We start from the raw sequence: 19,626 nt of genomic DNA, 5'->3' as shown, positions 1-19,626 counted from the left end.
TATGATCCGACACATGGGGCCAAGGTATAGACTTTGAGAGTTGAAGTAATATCTTAGTAGCATTGTACTTAGAATACTAAAGAAATAAATTAAAATTACAGCCTTCCACTTCACATCACTAAGTGCCGTAGCCTAGGCATTCCACGAAGGAATATAGATAATTCATTGACCATCTGCTGTCAACAGGAATCACCCATGTTATCCAAAATGAGCAAATTGAAAATTAATTTATGCAGCAATGTGTTCTAGTGGTATCACACCCACCTTAGGTCCAGGGTTCAAGTTCTGCTCTAAGAGGTAAATAGTTGAATTCTTGGAAAAGGTTCTTTACTCACATTCTTCACTGTACTCAGGTATAAAATGAGTACCTGACTGTTAAGTGTCTGAAAAAAAATTGTAATATCCCTCCGATAGGCATCATGTTTCATCCTACATGTTCAGTTTTGCTGTTGGGTAGGAACCCCTTGTAAAGTGCCTTGAGCATGTTTAGTGGTTATTGCGCTATATAAATGCTCACTTTAACTGATAGACTAATGTATCACTTACATCTCCTGCGATGGTTCTATATTGAATCGCCCACCATTGCCGGCTGCCGCCCGATCGTGATATACCACTGTATACTCTTTTTTTTTTTACTGAGAAACATGCCATACTATTACCAACGTTTTCAACTTAGTGCGTGATGACCACAGGCGAGTTTATCTCATCATCATCCATCGTGGCTTGTACTCTTGAGTACGTTGCCGGTCAGCTGTCTCCACGAATCACGATCCTCTGCGGTGTGCATGAAATCTGTGTTGCTTTTTAAATCACATTTGGCCTTTCTTAGGTTATTTAGATAAGTCATTCTTTGTCTTCCTCTCGCTCTCTTTCCTTCGATCATCCCAGATGTTACCAACTTTCTTATTCCGTCTCTTCTCCACACATGTTCCAGAAACAGTAACTGCCTCTTTCTGATGTTATCAATCAGTATTCTTCTCTTTCTCACCTTCTCCAACACTTCCTCATTCGTACACCTGTCTGTCCATGATACCCTCAACATTCTTCTATACACCCTCATCTCAAATGCCTCATCTACCTGGCAGAAAAAACAACAACAATGTTTTATGTGCTGCAAAAAGGATGTGCGCACAGGGGAATAACTCTAAGACTGTGTTTGGGTGTCCGGGGGTGTAATGTACATTTTTGAGACGAACTGTGTTTTAGACAATTCCACAAAGAGATTAAAATATGAACAAATATTGAAACAAACTGAACCAACATTGAAGTAAATGAAGAAAAACTGTGTGGAAATAATTAAATTCCTTCTTTATATATTTTTTCTCATATTATTTATTTATAATGTATACTATGTTATATATGGTATAAAAGCTTGTTTTGTGCTTTACACAGAGAAGTTAAAATCATATTTTGTGTTGAGTGGGTGATTTTTCATTAATATTTTAATGATGCTGGTACAAATTATCCTTAGAGTTATGTCCCTTGATCGGGTATTCAGTCTATGAGACCATTCCATTGTCTCAATGTTGATGGTATGAACGAATTCAAGTGTGCATCCACTCCTGAGTGGGGAACCGTACACTTGGAGGGATTCCTCTTATTTTGTTGAATACCACTGAAGGGTAATTTCACCTGGTCTTTCAGGTCTTTGCAAAATATTGTCACTTTGTCGTGCTTTCTTCTCTGTTGTATCGGTAAAAGATCTAAATCATTTTCTTCTGCGGAATGGATGGGAATTGAGATGAACATTGCAATAGAACCACAATTGAAAGACATCATTTATAAGAAGCAAATTCTAGCTGAAGTGTTGTGAATTTGTTTCATCTTGGGCATTGCACTCAGATGGTGTATGGACATAAGCTAAAGAGACAAAATTATATAATTTTTTTTTAAAAGCCAACAAAAAAACCGCTAACTTTTTTATAAGATCAAGATTCTCACAGAATAAGCTGTAGGAAAAGAAAATTTACAATAAAGACCTCATGACGTTTTTAGCTAGTAGCAAAAATAGTTAATAGTTAAAAATAGTTCAATTTAACACTACAATTACCAGTTTCACTGAATTATTTATTCCAAAAATTGAAAATTATATTCAATCTTACAATATCCCTCTTATCTTTCCACTAGGTACTAACCATGGCACCTGGCCTGACACAGCTAGAAATTATTCCCTTCCGTGTGGCTGCCTACAACAGCAAGAAACGAGCCATGGACTTCTTCAACCCGGAGAAAAAGGAAGACTTTGAGTTCATTTCTGGTACCAAAATGTGCAAACTTGCTCGTGAAGGTATTAATCCACCAGAAGGTTTCATGGCCCATGCAGCTTGGAAAGTCATGGTGGAATTTTATCAGTCTTCGGCCAATCACCATTAAAAAGGAAGTGTGAGGCATACCTTCCTTCAATAATGGCCAAGATTAAAATTCGGAGCATCTACCTGTAGCCTATATTTCTAAAGAATTTGAGGATTTTTTATTACTAGCAGTATTTCAAACATTACTACTTGGACCATGATACTATGATTATTATATTTTTTACCATAGGACTTCATGGTGAAATATATTGGACTCAACTCCTGTTAGATATCTTTTATTTTTCTGTATCAATGTTTTGGTCTAAGAGATAATATTATTATAAAAAAGCCATATATTTTTTATGAAATTGTACAAAGCAATGGCACAGATGTTTAGAGTTTGCCTAATTAATTTATTTTATGGCATTTCCATCTATGCATTATTGATGTTTCAAAAACTGCTAATTAATAAAACTCAGATCTCCACATTTTCCCTCCTTGTCCTCTTTAGAAAAAGATGAGAAATATTTATGTACAAACCTTTTTTTTCACTGCCTGAGAGTTCTTTTGTCTCACTCCAAATAGTGATTAGAGAGTTACGACATGAAATTTAAGTAACGAAAAGGAGTAGCATAAAAACAAACAAATCAAATTGCCCAGAATAAAAAAAAAACAAAACTGATTTACAAAATGTTAAAAAAGATCTGATTTATAATTGATGTTGTGATTTTTAAAAACTGAATAATATTCATTTATTATTATTATTATTATTAATATTTTTTCAGATTTTACGCTTTAATATCAGAAAATCTGTTACATCATCTTACCTGTCCAATACACTATTTTTAAGAGTGAATGTGTTTGGTTAAAAAATATGATATTACTTACTACATGAGATTAATGATGATAATAAAAGTTACGTTGTTTTAATACTTACCATCATTATGTAAAGCTGGACAGCCTGTCAGATACCACCAATATTAATGACTCGTTATAGTCAGTAGAACTTTATGAATTTCAAATTTTGTATTGTTTCAAGAACGATTATACTATTTTTCAAATGGGTTATCGTCCCTAACTCAGATGAATGCAAGTGTAGTGTATAAAAGTGCTATGCAAACAAACTTGTTTTCACAATACAATTTTAAAATAATGTCTCTTACTGTTTAAGATAATAACCTTGAGATTCAATATATCATCTTTATCTTGAATGTTGACAGGCCATTCAAGTAATTTTATGATTTTATTTATTTATTTCCCATCGAAGAAATAAAGTGAGATGGCTATCTGTGATTTTGAAAAACGAAAACTTTCATAGACAAATGATCCGTCTTTAAAGAAAACTGTGATAGATTTAATTGTGCCGATTAATAGACGTGATCATGACAGAAATACGATTTTTATTTTATCGACTCTGCATTGTTCTTGTTAATGTGAGTCAGATAAATTTTCAAAAGACTTAAAGATAAAGGTTGGGGGTGTTTTTTTATTTCTTATTTTTACATATTGGTGCGCTTGTTTATAGTTGCATCATACTAGGTATTGGCTGTTAATCTTTTGCTACTTAAAGCTCTATCCTTTTATCTTCAACTTAAACAACATTTAGAAATATTTAAAGTCATTCTGGTGTCTTATGTTTTATTTAAAGTCGGTGTTCTTTTCATTCTTTGGTTGACTTAAAGCTGTAGCTACTTACTTAATGGCCATATGCATGTTTGATGTTACATATCAATCCATAACAGGAAGTAACTTTATTTCTCTCAAGTCATATCTTCCATTAAAAAATGTAAAGTTTGTAGGCCTACCCGTTTTCATCAGGTAAGTGGTAACTGTGGCACTATTATACCTTTATTGAGACTGGGCCATATCTTTGTTACTACTGCTTTGATGGAAGCGGTTAATTATATTATCAGTAATTTACCACTCGCCTGTCAAGGGTTAATTTGGGACCAATTTGAAATTTGCCAAATTGTGTTGATATATGTTTAAATGTTGAATGAGACCATGTATATGTTTACATCAGTATATTTTACTCAAAACATTGATATGTTCAGTTTTTAGAAGAATAACAAATGATGTATATTCTTTAGAGTTAAAGAGACTTAATGACCATTTACAGTGGAGCCAACCTCTCGGGTAAAAAATGCGTATTTTAACCCATTTTTGTTCATTGTACACATTTTGCTAAGGAGTGTACATATTAATTTTAAGCATTTATAAACAATCATACACTCTTTTAGTTTGCTTAAACACGTTAATTTGTTTGTTAACCTGGACGTTCATATAGGGAGTTCAATATAGTATTATCTGGGTGGGTTATATCAGATTTATCAGAGGATACTATTTATATTGTCTATAAACTGCAAGTTTATTAATTTATTTGAATTATCAGTTATAATATTGCTAGTATGGTCTAATTACCCATCATCAAATTTAGTTCTAATTATCGATTTTACAGGATTGTACGAATTTTTTCAAAATCTCACTCATTTTTTATCTCCATTGTACACATTTTCATAGGCAAGGGTTGGCAGGACTGCTTTTATTTACTATCGGAAATGTCATTAATAATTTTCTTTTTATTTTGCCATCACTCTCTTAAAATAGGATAAAATAATCCTAATTTTCTAAAATCAAGAGGCGATACCTACAATAGATAATTTCATTTCACAAAATTGATTTGTAACCGTTTAACTGTATGTGATAATCAATAAATACCTGGACTTGTATTTCAGTCATTGTTGGTAGTATGCAGCTTTTCATTTCTTCCACTGATTGTCAATGAATACATTAAAATGGTGGGCTTAGTCGGCATGTTGTTGCAAAATTTCTGTTTGTTTTTTTCATTTCTTTCATTTGTCTGTTTATGCATACACTGTACTATCCCCCTGAAGCACATGCCCATCTTTGATAGCCATCTGTTCATATAGCCAGAGCCTTAAGGTTTTATGTAATGCTGAATGTACGGAGCATCAATTTAGAACGCTAGTTCCACCAGAATATAAATTATATCCAGTAACTCTAATACTGTAGAGTTGGCAGAGGGAGCAGAAAAAAACAAACATTGTGAGGGGTTTCAAACCAGACCTATTTGACCTACTCATTCCCCCTCTTCCCCCCGCATGTGTAGGTGGAATTCCCCATATGGCAAGGGGACGGTAACTGCCCTTGAGCTGTTAAATCCTTCATTGCTCCAATAGTGGGCAGGGACACTTACTGTATCTTCTATCCCCTTATGTCTGTTTTCCAACAAGCTTTCTGTCTTTGTCTTGGAATGAGATTACTTGATTTTATCCTGGTCCTGGCTGGAGTCCTAGCTGGGAGGGAAACAGTCAAATGCATAGTTATTGTTTTGGGACATAATAATTTTTCCCTTGTAAATCGTCTCTCTGTTATGTATTATTATATTTGTTATTTTGAATGTATAATGTAAGCATTTGAGTATATTCCTCTTTTTTTTGATTTTGTGCTTGTGTCCGGATGAGACTATAGGTGGACTCAAACTAAGTACATTGGTGGTATGCTCTTGGAATCTACATCTGATCCCTATTTGTTCCCAGTTCCCCTATGTCTTACTTTTTCTTCCTTTTTACTGCCGCTGATATGACCTAAATGTGTTGCAAGCGCCGTAAAACCCTTACAAACAAACAAAAACAACAAATCCTTCATTGGTCCACACCCTCTCTATTTCTATCCCTCTTAATCATTTATTGTCCTTTCCATTTTTGCTGTGTCTTGTTTCCCCTAAATCTGTTTTTCCTTAAATCTGTTTTCCCTTTTTATGTTGCTCTCTGTAATATTTCTGGATTGAGATTGCTGAGAGAGTAGCAGTCAAATCGATAGTTCCTTTTTCTTTTTTAAGAGACGTTTTTTCCCCTAGAAATTATAAACCAGTATAGTTTTTAGTATTTAATATACTATATTTTGTAAGCATAGGAGTGTATCATTCATAGCGGAAGGATTCCTTTGCTTGTGCCATGATGGGACTTTAAGGTAATGTCAAAACAGGCACATTGATTGGTTGCATGTGGAATCTTCTGTTTCCTATTTGAAACAGTCCCCCTTGTCTTGCTTTTCATTTGGTACTTTTAACTTCAGGCCTAATGATAATAACAATAAGCATATTTCTTTCGCGCCTTTCGTCGAAACCTCAAAGCGCTGAAAACCCGTAGATATTGTTTACACAAAGTACAATAATAACATCACTACCACCACTACTACAATCATCACTACCACAACAACCACCACCACATCATCATCACCACCAATACAACTACTACAATAACCACAACTACATCATCAATACCACTACTAAAACCAACACCACATCATTATCACCACCACCACTACTACAACTACCACCATCATATCATCATTGCTACCACTACTACTACTACAACCACCACCATCATATCATTATCACTACCATTATTACTACAACAACAAAAATCACATCATCACTACCACCACTACTACTACTACAACCAACACCACATCATTATCATCACCTCTACTACTACAACCACCACCACCATATCATTGCTACGACTACTACTACTACAGCCACCACCCACACATCATCATCACTATCATTACTACTACAACAACAAAATCACATCATCACTATCACTACTACTACTACAACCAACACCACCACATCATCACTACCCACAACAACAACAGCAACCACATTATCATTACCACTATTGCTACAACCACCACCATATCATCATCACTACCACTACTATTACAATAACCACCACCACATCATCATCTTTACACTACTACTACAACCACCACACTCATCATACACGACTACTACACACAACCACATCATCATTGCTACCACTACTACTGCAACCATCAATACCGCATCATCATCACTACCGCACGACTACTACAACCACCACCACCCATTACAACAGCAACCACCACATCATCTCACCACTACAACTACTACTACAACCACCACCACCACATCATCTCGTCACTACCATTACTACTGCAACAACCACTATATATATATATATATATATATATATATATATAATATATATATATATATATATATATTATATATTGCGAAGTCCCAGGTTTGATAAAAATGTTTTTGCCAAGATGAGGTTCATTTAAATAGATCGATATTTGAAGGACGAGTTTTCTGGCAAAATATTAAAATATGAGTTTATCCAGAGTTCGACAGAATGTTAGATCAAACGAATGATTGATTTCGGTTTTCACACCTGCTAATATAATATACCTGCCGAATCTGACAAATTTTTCGTAATTTTACGAATTTTAGACAAATTTCATTGCCAATTACTAAATTTTATAGAAATTTACGAATTTTTAATTCTCAGTATTACTTAAATAATGATGATTATAATTACTACTACAACTACTAGTACTACTACTACTACTACTACTACTACTACTACTACTACTACTACTACTACTACTACTACTACTACTACTACTACTGCTGCTGCTACGACTGCTAATATTAATTTCCTTGTCATATTACTAAAAAATTGACATAAAAATTACTAAATTTGAAGTTTTCAATTTGGCAGGTCTGACATAATATACATCTGGATAGGAATGAATACTAAAAGAAATGTCTCGGGCTCAGTCAGATACTTTTCTTCTTAAACGCAGCAGCACGTGGAGTTTTCAAAATTTTGACCGAAAACTGTAATATCTGTTTAATAATCTAAAAAGGTCAAGTCGTAGGTCTGAGAAAAAAAATCCCCAAAAAACCCCAAAACATAACGAGTTCAGTTCGAAGAGCGCAAAATTTTATTGGTCATTAAAACAATTTTTAAACATGCTCATAATTGCATTCTGCTAGTAGACTTACACATGTGCATATATTATGAACATTATCCTGCAAAAGACCAATTTGGGATAGTAATGGTAAGATAATCAAGACATTAGCATAAAATAACAAAGTTTCAAAGTTTATTCAATCTTAGGCTTTCGCCAATAAATCAACAATTTGATGACAACATACATGAAAGTGGGGGAAAAATGGTAAATGGTAAATGGAACCAAAAAATAAACTGATACACAACACAAAAAATACAACAATCGTAATACCATCAATACGTACAATAATAATAAAATAATAATAATAATAATAATAATAATAATAATAATAATAATAATAATAATAATAATAATAATAATAATAATAAAAATAATAATAATATAATATAATAATAATAATAATAATAATAATAATAATAATAAGAAGAAGAAGAAGAAGAAGAAGAAGAAGAAGAAGAAAAGAAGAAAATGAAAAGAAGAAGAAAGGAAGAAGAAGAAGAAAAGAAGAAGGGAAGAAGAAATAATAATAATAATAATAATAATAATAATAATAATATAATAATAATAATAATAATAACATTACTACCACAACCATCACCATTACCACCACCACCACCATTACCATTATCACTACCACTATCACCATCACTTTTACTTTTCCAATCAGTTTTTCTCATTTAAAAAAAAAAGAAAATTGATACCCATCACAACAGACCTCCTTACTACGAAAATTCCCGTAGAACTACGGCTAAATCCTGAGCTGGATATAATAAAGGTTTTTAATTAAATGTCATTTCTTGAAAACGAAGTTCTGGTGCCAGAGCTATCACATAGAGTTAAAAATATTTTCCCCCACGCATTATAAGGACAAACTGGTGATTTTTAAGGGTAATTAAAATGTCTACGATGTTATTTACCCTGAAAACTACTTATTACATGTTCCTATTTCAAGTAGGCAGGTCTGCTATGATAAGTATCAGTTCCATAGTCAATATAAGTCATACAAAAATAACTTTGATTTTAATAAATAATCCATACAATTTGATGACAACATACATGAAAGTGAGAAAAAAAGGTAAATGAAACCAAAGCATAAAATGATACCATAAATAATCATAAAAATACAACATTGTAATACCACTAATGCCAATTGTTCCCTTACATAAAAAGTTGTTCAATTATTTAGAACATAATTCTTTTCAAGAAAATTAAAGACATAATCCTTCATACTTTACAGGGCTGATGTATGTGCAACCGGGTCGTTTGAAGAGGTCTCGCAACATATTTTCTTATGCTGTCGATCACAGGCACGTTTTCAAGCTTTCGATAAATATGGAGTAAATTTTACAACCAGCAATTGGGCCGGTTCTGGTAAAAATTGAAATTAGAACAAAATGCCATAAATTATGACCCCCAGGAGATCATTTCATGAGGCGCCTTCATGTTTTCCGATTGGACGCGCTCGACGTGGACAAATTTGTACACGTCGGACGCATATAATCTTCGTTGACAATATCTTTATCGCTTTAGAATAATATTAATAATATTATTATTTTTTTTATTAAGTGTCAATTTCAAAAAATATACTGATACACAAAAGTAACGCACCATTGTAAAGCTATCACCACAATCTTAATTTTTTAATTTTTTTTTTTTTTACACCTGTGTTTGAAAAGATCTCATCACGACTGAAAAACGATAAATAATCACAACCTCAAAATTTGATTTTTGTTAATGGAAAGTGTGTGTTCGAGGCGCAAAAGCTGATTGGCAAAGAAGCGGTTGACCAAGGGCGACAAGTCTACGGGTCCTACTAATTGCCTTCCGAGCTGGAGCGTCCGAGTCATTTAATGCATTCTCAAGTCATCCGGAGGCCCTCAGAGCTGTACGAAGATTTCCAGAAGCGGTCCGAAGGATACGCCTTCCGAAAGCTCCTCGTGCTGGCATTTCTTTCAATCGGTCCTACTAATCGCCGTCCGGATGCCTAGAGAAGCCGTCCGGAGGCTGAGGTGATCTAAAGCATTCTCAAGCCATCCAGAAGCCCTCAGAGCTGTACGAAGCTTTCCAGAAGCCGTCCAAAGGGGAGACATTCCGAAAGCTCCTCGAGCTGGCATTTCTTTCACTCGGTCCTGCTTATTCCCCTATCATTATGAATTTGGATTCATCTTTCAACATTGAAATAAAGTTTGACACCAGATTTCAATTAAATATGTTGAATCTTCATTAAAAGAAGTGGTGCGTAACTTTTATGCATCATTGATATTTATGATAATAAAATATGCATGTTTAATCAATTTCTCCATTTTATAGTAAATACATTTTTGTTGTTGTCGTCATCGTCGTTGTCATCATCATCATCATCATCATCATCATCATCATCATCATCATCATCGTCATTGTTATCATTATCATCAACGCAGAGTTAATCTTATTGAGGGCAGGGTTAATCATACTCTGCGCCAACGCTCACGCTGATATTTCCAGGATTGACACGGGTGGCGTGATACCATATGTTGGTGTCCAGGACAACTGATGGATTAGGCAAGCCATGTCACGGAGGAGGGGGGTACATAGGAATAGAAAAAAAAATCAGATGAATTTAATCAAATTTTAAAATCATGTAATTTAAACATATAGATAGTCAGCTTCTACACTCATTAACAATTCAGAAAAAATAAATTAAGGTAATAAACATTTTGCACCAATTCAAGATCTAAGACAAAAACCTGAAACATTTTAAAACAATTATCTACTGAGAAAAGCCAATAAATAAATAATTATATAAATAAGTAAATCACTCCGTAACTATCTCAACAGAATGACAAAATCCAACATGATCATTCGGGTCGCCAAGCGTGAAGGCTGTGAACAACAAGATATGAAGTGAGTAGAAAAGTGCCAGAAGACAATAGAGAATAAAAAATTTTCGCGGCGGTGGTGGGGTTTGAACCTGCGACCTTATTGGTACGACAACTCCGCCTGGCAGGTGAGAGCGTGGCTCTACCGTGTGAGCTATCCACGAACACAAAAATATTCGTTTCAAACCCAAGTCATTTCTAGATCCCTCTCTCACCCACTTCTGGGACCGCCGATTCGTTCGCCCACCACCATCGCGAAGTATTTTGACCAGCAGTTAAGCTTAATAGCCAATATTCCCAACACAAACATATAACATAGAAACGATTGAGACATTGAGTATGCTCCGGTGTATGGGGTGAATTTTTAATTCAGAAAAGTGAGTGGAGCAGGCACTTATGTTGGTAACAACAAGATATGAAGTGAGTAGAAAAGTGCCAGAAGACAATAGAGAATAAAAAAAAAATTTTTATTATAATCATCATTATTTAAGTAATACTGAGAATTAAAATTTTTTTATTCTCTATTGTCTTCTGGCACTTTTCTACTCACTTCATATCTTGTTGTTACCAACATAAGTGCCTGCTCCACTCACTTTTCTGAATTAAAAATTCACCCCATACACCGGAGCATACTCAATGTCTCAATCGTTTCTATGTTATATGTTTGTGTTGAGAATATTGGCTATTAAGCTTAACTGCTGGTCAAAATACTTCGCGATGGTGGTGGGCGAACGAATCGGCGGTCCCAGAAGTGGGTGAGAGAGGGATCTAGAAATGACTTGGGTTTGAAACGAATATTTTTGTGTTCGTGGATAGCTCACACGGTAGAGCCACGCTCTCACCTGCCAGGCGGAGTTGTCGTACCAATAAGGTCGCAGGTTTAAACCCCACCACCGCCGCGAAAATTTTTTATTCTCTATTGTCTTCTGGCACTTTTCTACTCACTTCATATCTTGTTGTTACCAACATAAGTGCCTGCTCCACTCACTTTTCTGAATTAAAAATTCACCCCATACACCGGAGCATACTCAATGTCTCAATCGTTTCTATTTTATATGTTTGTGTTGAAAATATTGGCTATTAAGCTTAACTGCTGGTCAAAATACTTCGCGATGTTGGTGGGCGAACGAATCGGCGGTCCCAGAAGTGGGTGAGAGAGGGATCTAGAAATGACTTGGGTTTGAAACGAATATTTTTGTGTTCGTGGATAGCTCACACGGTCGAGCCACGCTCTCACCTGCCAGGCGGAGTTGTCGTACCAATAAGGTCGCAGGTTCAAACCCCACCACCACCGCGAAAAATTTTTATTCTCTATTGTCTTCTGGCACTTTTCTACTCACTTCATATCTTGTTGTTACCAACATAAGTGCCTGCTCCACTCACTTTTCTGAATTAAAAAGGCTGTGAACATGTATATTAATATTAATATTCACAACAAGAGGAAGCGATCCACAACAGACGATTATATTACATAATTGTATCGAGGTCTTGAATAAAGAAACTATGTAAACCTTTTGCTATCCTATGCTAATGCAGACCCACCTTTTACGAAAAATTCATAGAATGACGAAATTTTGGCTTCAATTTCAAAACTTCATGAGCTTTTATAAATAAAATGCAATAACCACTAAACGTGATCACACACACACACACACACACACACACACACATACACGAATATATATATATATATATATATATATATATATATATATATATATATATATATATGATTATTGATGGATGTATTTTAGTTCAGAAAGTGCTCTATAAATGCTCTATAAATTAAAATAACAATTCAGATTAGCATATTAAACTGATTAAAACACTGGATGAATGTGAGTCGTTTATTACTCATTTATATATATATATATATATATATATATATATATATATATATATATATATATGTATGAGAGAGAGAGAAAGAGAGAGAGAGAGAGAGAGAGAGAGAGAGAGAGAGAGAGAGAGAGAGAGAGAGAGAGAGAGAGAGAGAGGAGTTGCTGTTTATAATTGTCAAATTTTGAGAGAGAGAGAGAGAGAGAGAGAGAGAGAGAGAGAGAGAGAGAGAGAGAGAGAGAGAGAGAGAGAGAAGAGAGAGAGGAGAGAGAGAGAAGAGAAAGAAAGAAGAAAGAAAGAAAGAAAGAAAGAGAGAGAGAGAGAGAGAGAGAGAGAGAGAGAGAGAGAGAGAGAGAGAGAGAGAGAGAGAGAGAGGAGTTGCTGTTTATAATTGTCAAATTTCGTCTTGCCTCCTTTTATAATTTTGTTATTTCCATTGCTGTTTTTTTTTTTTCTTCTTACAGATCGGCCTTATTTTTGAGCTGTCATTATCATATATTATCATTGTTACCAGTAGCTTATAATGGTTCTCACACTACTATGTTATGACGATCGACCCAATCCGCAAATTCTTTACCGCACTCGTGCACTGTTGCAAACCTGCCCGGAAGCTTCGTCACAACACACCGTTCAAATAGATGCTCTGCGGTTTCGGGTGTGGAAAGTCACCATTGATGAAGTGATTTTGCGTTAGTCAGGTTCTCGACTGAAGCCGATTCGCTGCTACCCAGTGTCTCCTCTTACTGGTGGAGAAGCCTGGCAACTGCTCATTTAGAGCTGGCTTAATATCATCGATACCGAATTTTGTTTCCCAATCCAATTGATGCCGATGGCTTTTCTGGGCAGTTGTCGAGGGAATGAGTCTGGACTTTTCAAACAATTTTTAAAATACACTGCATTCCACCAAATGATTATATTATATCGATGGCGTGTGCTATCCTATATAATTGATTTTGTTCTATAGATGGTGTGTGCTTGGCTAAAAAACAAAAACAACTCACAATATTGTCATCTGTAAATATAACCGACCAACAAACAAAACTATGTGTAACCATGAACGTTTATAGTCTGATATATACAGTTAGTGAGAATTTCTTGTAAAAATGGATGTAATAAAAACAAAAACAAAACAAAACAAAAAACCCAGATAAAACAAAACAAAAAAACAAAACAACAATAACAAAGACCTGAGTGACGTAACTTCGTTCTATCTAAATTTAATTCCATAATATGTGACTCGCTGTCTACACATATGAATCTTGGGTTTAATGTCTATATTTCCTAGGGTGGGGAATAAATACAAGCCCTTACATTACAACTATTTCAAAGTTCGTATTTCGTTGTCATTAGGATCAAAAGTTGTTTTTTTTTCTTAAATTGACCTTTTATATAGCGCAATATCCACTAAACTTGCTCAAAGCGCTTTACAAGGGGTCCATGACCAACAGCTAAACTTAACATGTAGGACGAGACATGACGCCTGTTAGGCGATATTACATTTTTTTCGGACAGAGACAACGCTGTTAACGGCCAGGTACTCATTTTACACCTGAGAACGGTGAGAGAATGTGAGTAAAGAGACTTTTCCAAGGAATCAACTAGACCACAAATCCGCTCTGGAGTTCACTTTATATGGTCCGTTTCATCCCGACTTAATGCCCTTTTTGAGACATTGGGTCACATATGGAATTTACTAGAGTTTTCTCAAGTTTGGGTTGTAATAGGATTCAATAGTCTGGTGTCACGTCCGCCCAGCAACGAGCAGCTTGGTTCTAAACAAAGAAAATCTATACTTTTTATGCTTCATGCTGGCTAGAACTTTTTCACATGTCATGTGATCAGAATGTATAAAAGTTTTTAAAATTGATCAGATTTATCATGTTTTTTCCCCTCTGGATACACTTTTATGCTCGTCGGAGAAGTATTTCATAAGGGCGTCCGCCATTGTTACGATAGTTTAGAACCAATTATTAACTTACTATGCGTCATTTCGAGGAAAGTGGCGTCACGACATTTGAACCCATTTTTTGTTATTTCTAAGTTGTCTAAAAATCTTAATTTAAACGTACATATATCTCCTTTCTCAACTGTGACCGCCATGTCGTGACACTGGCTCCTGCACTCGTGAGGTGGCTTTATAAACCAAGTTTTACTACCGGATACCTGGGCTTGCCATGATGGGAATTCGACATGATCAACCTGCAGAGTAAAAGTGTAAAAATGATCAATTAGAGAGCAGGCACAGGTGTAAGATAAGAATCTGAAAAAGTATGAAACGGTGCCAGACAAAGAAAGAAAAGTCTGAGGTTCTATCCCCAGTCCAGGAAGGGTGATTTTTGGTAGGTTTATATTTTTGTATTTTTCTTACTAGTTTTGTCTGATACGGTATCATTTCATATCACACCATATCACAGCATATCACATCACACCATATCATATCACATCATATCATATCATATCACAGCATATTACATCAAAATAATATCATATCATATCATATCATAAAGTATCATATCAAATCAGATCATCATATCATATCAAATATAATATAATATTATATCATATCATATCTTAATATATCACATCATACTGTAACTTTCTCAGGATTTTAAATAACCCAATGCATATTTTCTCAAAGTTTCGCCCCATTCTTTCACGGTTTTATTCTCCCAGCATAATTAAAGGTTACCATCTGCTGTAATTACAAGAACGCCTAAGTATGACACTGAATAAATTAACGCCCAGCGGATAGACGAGAGATGCCATATGGCTGAATAATTAAGCCACCGTCTGGCTGATCAAAGCGCCGTAAAATTACCCTAGGATTACGCAATTTATTACCGATGCCCCAGCCATGACTGACGTACGCGGAATATGATTGGTCTCGAGCAGATTACCAGTAACATCCTGGCACTAACCATTGGATTCTGGGATTGACTAAACTCCCGTCATATTTCTATATAAGCAAAGACTCAGCTAATTCGGCCTCTCTCTCTCTCTCTCTCTCTCTCTCTCTCTCTCTCTCTCTCTCTCTCATTCCATCACTTATCACCATCATGATATTCTAGTGACCAACTTGAAATTCTATTTCGCGAGCAACATTGTGTGGACAAGGGTATGAAACAAATATATCAATCTTATAGCTGTGGATTTATGTTGTGTTTTGATTAATATGTGTCATTAAAAACTAGCATATGTAGTGAGTAATAATTAATATGTTGTTTTCGCCTGGGTCATAAGTAGACCTATAACCTAACAGAAATCGATAACTTATGTTAATGATAGAAATTGATAGCTCATGTTATTATTACAAAATATTTCATTGACTCTCTTTATCTATATATGTATATATTATTGTCTATGTATGTATGCCTTCAAATGAATGAATTACATTACATGAATTACATTTACAAATGTGCTATCGCTAAAACGCGATAGTACTATTATGCATTTATATGTATTGATTCTTATGCTCTCATTGTTTACTTATCTTTCCCCATCCCACTAACCTACCCGTTAATTAGGGATAATGGCTAACAAAATTTAGATCATTGGTGATGTGAAGGGTTTGTTAATTGGAAATCCTCACGACATCACTGCTCATAAGGAATATAAAAATGTTGGAAAAAGATTTGCTCCAGTATTTTCAGAGATCGTGTTACCCCGCAAACGACATTTGGTTACACGTTGATTCAGAGCTGAATTTATCAAGTGACCCACTAGAACAACCAGAGTATGAATAAAAGACTCTCCCAAGGCGTAAGGAAAAGACGAAAGTGGTGAGATAGTGAGAGAAGATAAGTGAAGAGAAGATAAGTAAAGGGAGAGAGAGAGAGAGAGAGAGAGAGAGCTAGAGAGAGATAGATAGATAGATAGATAGATAGATAGATAGATAGATAGAGAGAGAGAGAGAGAGAGAGAGAGAGAGAGAGAGGGGGGGGGGGAGAGATTTTATAAATTAAAGGAAAACAAAATCAAAAACAAACAATACACAACGAAAACAACAAAACAAAATAAAAGCAACAAAACTAGGATGCATAGAATGGTGACAAGTGGCATATCGTATCGCAGTATCTATGTATCGATATATAAATATCGGACTATATAGATTTCAAATTGCCACATCGATATCAAAATATATTATGCTCGAGTTTATCAGGGCTGCCAGATGGCGACGTGCATAGCCAAAATTGGACACACCGAGAATCATTTCTTCATTTCTTGTTCTTATTGACTTATAATGATGGAGCCAAAATCATACAAAATCAGAATCAGTATACATGAAAATCAATGGAGAAACGAACTTTTAATGAATAGAGTGGTTAGAGGTTGGTGGGAGGGGGGGAGCAAGTACCTATATTCATCAAACTTTTTTATCGATTTTTGATATATCGATGTGTAATTACTTTGCATCGATAAATATAGATATAACGATATATTAAGTATCGAAATATCGTAATCATATCGATATCGAAAATTTATGATATCGCCCACCACCAGTGACAAGATCGGACAACAACTGGTCATTATAAATTTATTTTACATCGTGACGGAGCATCTCAGTCAGCCCACCCCAAGCATTTTAAAGCTATAAATTGTAGGCGAAAAATGAAGACAAGGCATTTATATGCCACTATTGTATGCCGACTTCAGGCCCAACACAGTCAGGACGTGGGTAGCAGGAGGAGGCATCGAGCAGGAAATTGCGTGCCAAATCGTTCGTGGAAACGTTCCAGTTTGTCACAGGCCCAGTTTGTCTCAGGCTGCAGATTACCACAAGTTGGCCTTAGACTTAGATGCTTTCTTTGCCTTCCTTTGTTAGACGTAAATTTGATGTATGGATATTTAAGTTTTATGTTGTCCTGAATATAAGAAAATAAGATACAACTCTGTAAAGATTATTGTAAGGCTACTTTAATTTGTGCCCTTCAATTTACTCTTCTCATAACTCCCACTTGCATATGAATATGTTTTTCACACAAACTGTGTTTATCTGTTTCTAAACTTTTAAAAGAAGCATAATAGGCTTCAACGGTCGGGACGTCACTTCTCTCCTAATGACGAAATGGTAACCTAGTAACTGGTTCTAAAATATCGGAACAATGGTGGACGCCATTATGAAATACTTCTTTGACGAGCATAAAAGTGTATCCAGAGGAGAAAATCATTATAAATATGATCATGTTTTGACTTTTATACATTCTGATCACATGACATGTGAAAAAGTTTTAGCCAGCGTGAAGAATGAAAAGGGCCGATTTTGGAACCAAACTGCTCGTTGCTGGACGGACGTGACATTAGACTATTGAATCCTATTATGTATTGAGAAAAGACTCATGAAGAAGATGTTCTGATTAGACCAGAATTGTTTTTATTGGTTGTTTGGTATTGCTTGGTGATGAGTTGTCACTCTTTGTCAGTTTTCGTCACTCGTTATTTTATTTTTATCATTTGTTGTGGTTATTTATAATTCTGTCCACTGTCGTCATTGCTATTGTTATTTATAATGTGAACAAATGTAGTAGGGAAAATTAGGTAAAAAAAACCCCATTGAATTGTGCAAATCAGGGTTGAAAGCATGGAAATTACATATGTTGTAGAATATAAAAAATCCTATAATTTATGATATAGAATTTAATACAGGGGTGAATATTATAAACATTTCGGGGTTGTCTTTCACCTAAACTAATAATCTATCCTTCATCATTGACCTTGTTTTAAATAATTACTTTCCGTACTGTGAAGGGCCAATACTTTATATTGAGCAGATTGTATGTAATGACGGTAAGTAAACACTATTTACAGAGAAGTGTTTTATGGCCGGTATCGGTTATGCTGTTCACCTACCATTATGACTTACCCTTTGTCAGTTTTTTCTTTTCATTTTTCCGAGCTATCAAGACCACATCTAAAATATTAAGCAATACAGCGTTGGCTGTGATGACACTATTCAAAGGGCGAATGTTATCGACGTTTCAGGTATTCCCTTAATTTTTTACACTTTTCCGAGCATTTATATTGAGTAATACAGTGATAGATTTGATAGTAAGTATACACTAGTCAAGAGACGAAAGAAATTGACGTTTCATGATTTCCCTTCATCTAAATTTCCCGAGCTATCAATCCCAAATACAGATTGACAAGGGCTATGGAAATTATACCTTTTATTTACAAAGACGAGCGTTATGGACATGTTGGGTTTCCCTTTTATCTAAAGTGATAATTTATCCTTCATTATTGCGTTGTGTTCTTTTTTTTCACTGTTCAGATCCAATGTTCTATAATATTGATCAATATAGTGATTGAGATGATTGTAGTGATATATTTCAATCGCCTCAACTTTAGTGATAGATTTCATTCGCCTCAAACTTCCCAGCCGTATGGACGCTACAGTTTGACACCCAGACGATTGGTCTACAGACAACAACCAATGATAAACCAGGCCTACCCACATCCTGGAATATTGTTGGCTCTTTGAAATTTTCCAACTCCCGACGGAAACCCTTATAAGATAAGGCTGGGAAGAAAAACGGACTCTCTCAATTTCATCTACTTAGAGCTCACTGATCTATAGAAACTCGAAAATCCTAAATAGCGAGAAACATGTGTGCACGAGGGTCAGTGATAGATTTACATTATGTTACCATTAATTAATGCAATTAAACTAGTGTGTAGGAGTGATAATTAATATTGTGTTTTCGCCTGGCAGTAAGTAGTCACAACCAAAAATTAACAGGAATCAATAACTCATAATTGACACTAATGCTTCCTATAAAAATATTCATTCACTATCTTTATAATAATCTTCA

The 19,626-nt window shown here is 35.0% G+C and overlaps 2 protein-coding genes across 2 annotated transcripts in view; one reads left to right on the top strand and one right to left on the bottom strand.

The window, feature by feature from the left end:
• LOC144973290 (bifunctional 3'-phosphoadenosine 5'-phosphosulfate synthase-like) overlaps positions 1–5,118 on the top strand; it is a gene marked incomplete in the record, with an annotated part of 36,192 nt that extends 31,074 nt beyond the window's left edge. Inside the window, 2 exon segments of the mRNA XM_078915556.1 lie at positions 1–24; positions 2,128–5,118. Of these exon segments, the coding sequence (XP_078771682.1) occupies positions 1–24; positions 2,128–2,373 (270 nt within the window).
• Positions 5,119–9,845: 4,727 nt separating this feature from the next.
• The window catches only part of LOC144973291 (uncharacterized), a 128,864-nt gene continuing 119,083 nt past the window's right edge, over positions 9,846–19,626 (bottom strand). Inside the window, exon 8 of the transcript XR_013645517.1 lies at positions 9,846–9,941. The gene's annotated coding sequence lies outside the window, so the exon portion shown is untranslated. The remainder of the gene's footprint in view (positions 9,942–19,626) is intronic.

The sequence above is a fragment of the Berghia stephanieae genome, chromosome 5 (assembly GCF_034508935.2).
Source record: "Berghia stephanieae isolate SIO BIC M18660-M18661 chromosome 5, UCSD_Bste_1.3, whole genome shotgun sequence".
Taxonomy (NCBI): Eukaryota; Metazoa; Mollusca; class Gastropoda; order Nudibranchia; family Aeolidiidae; genus Berghia; species Berghia stephanieae.
This window is presented reverse-complemented; position numbering and strand designations above follow the sequence as displayed.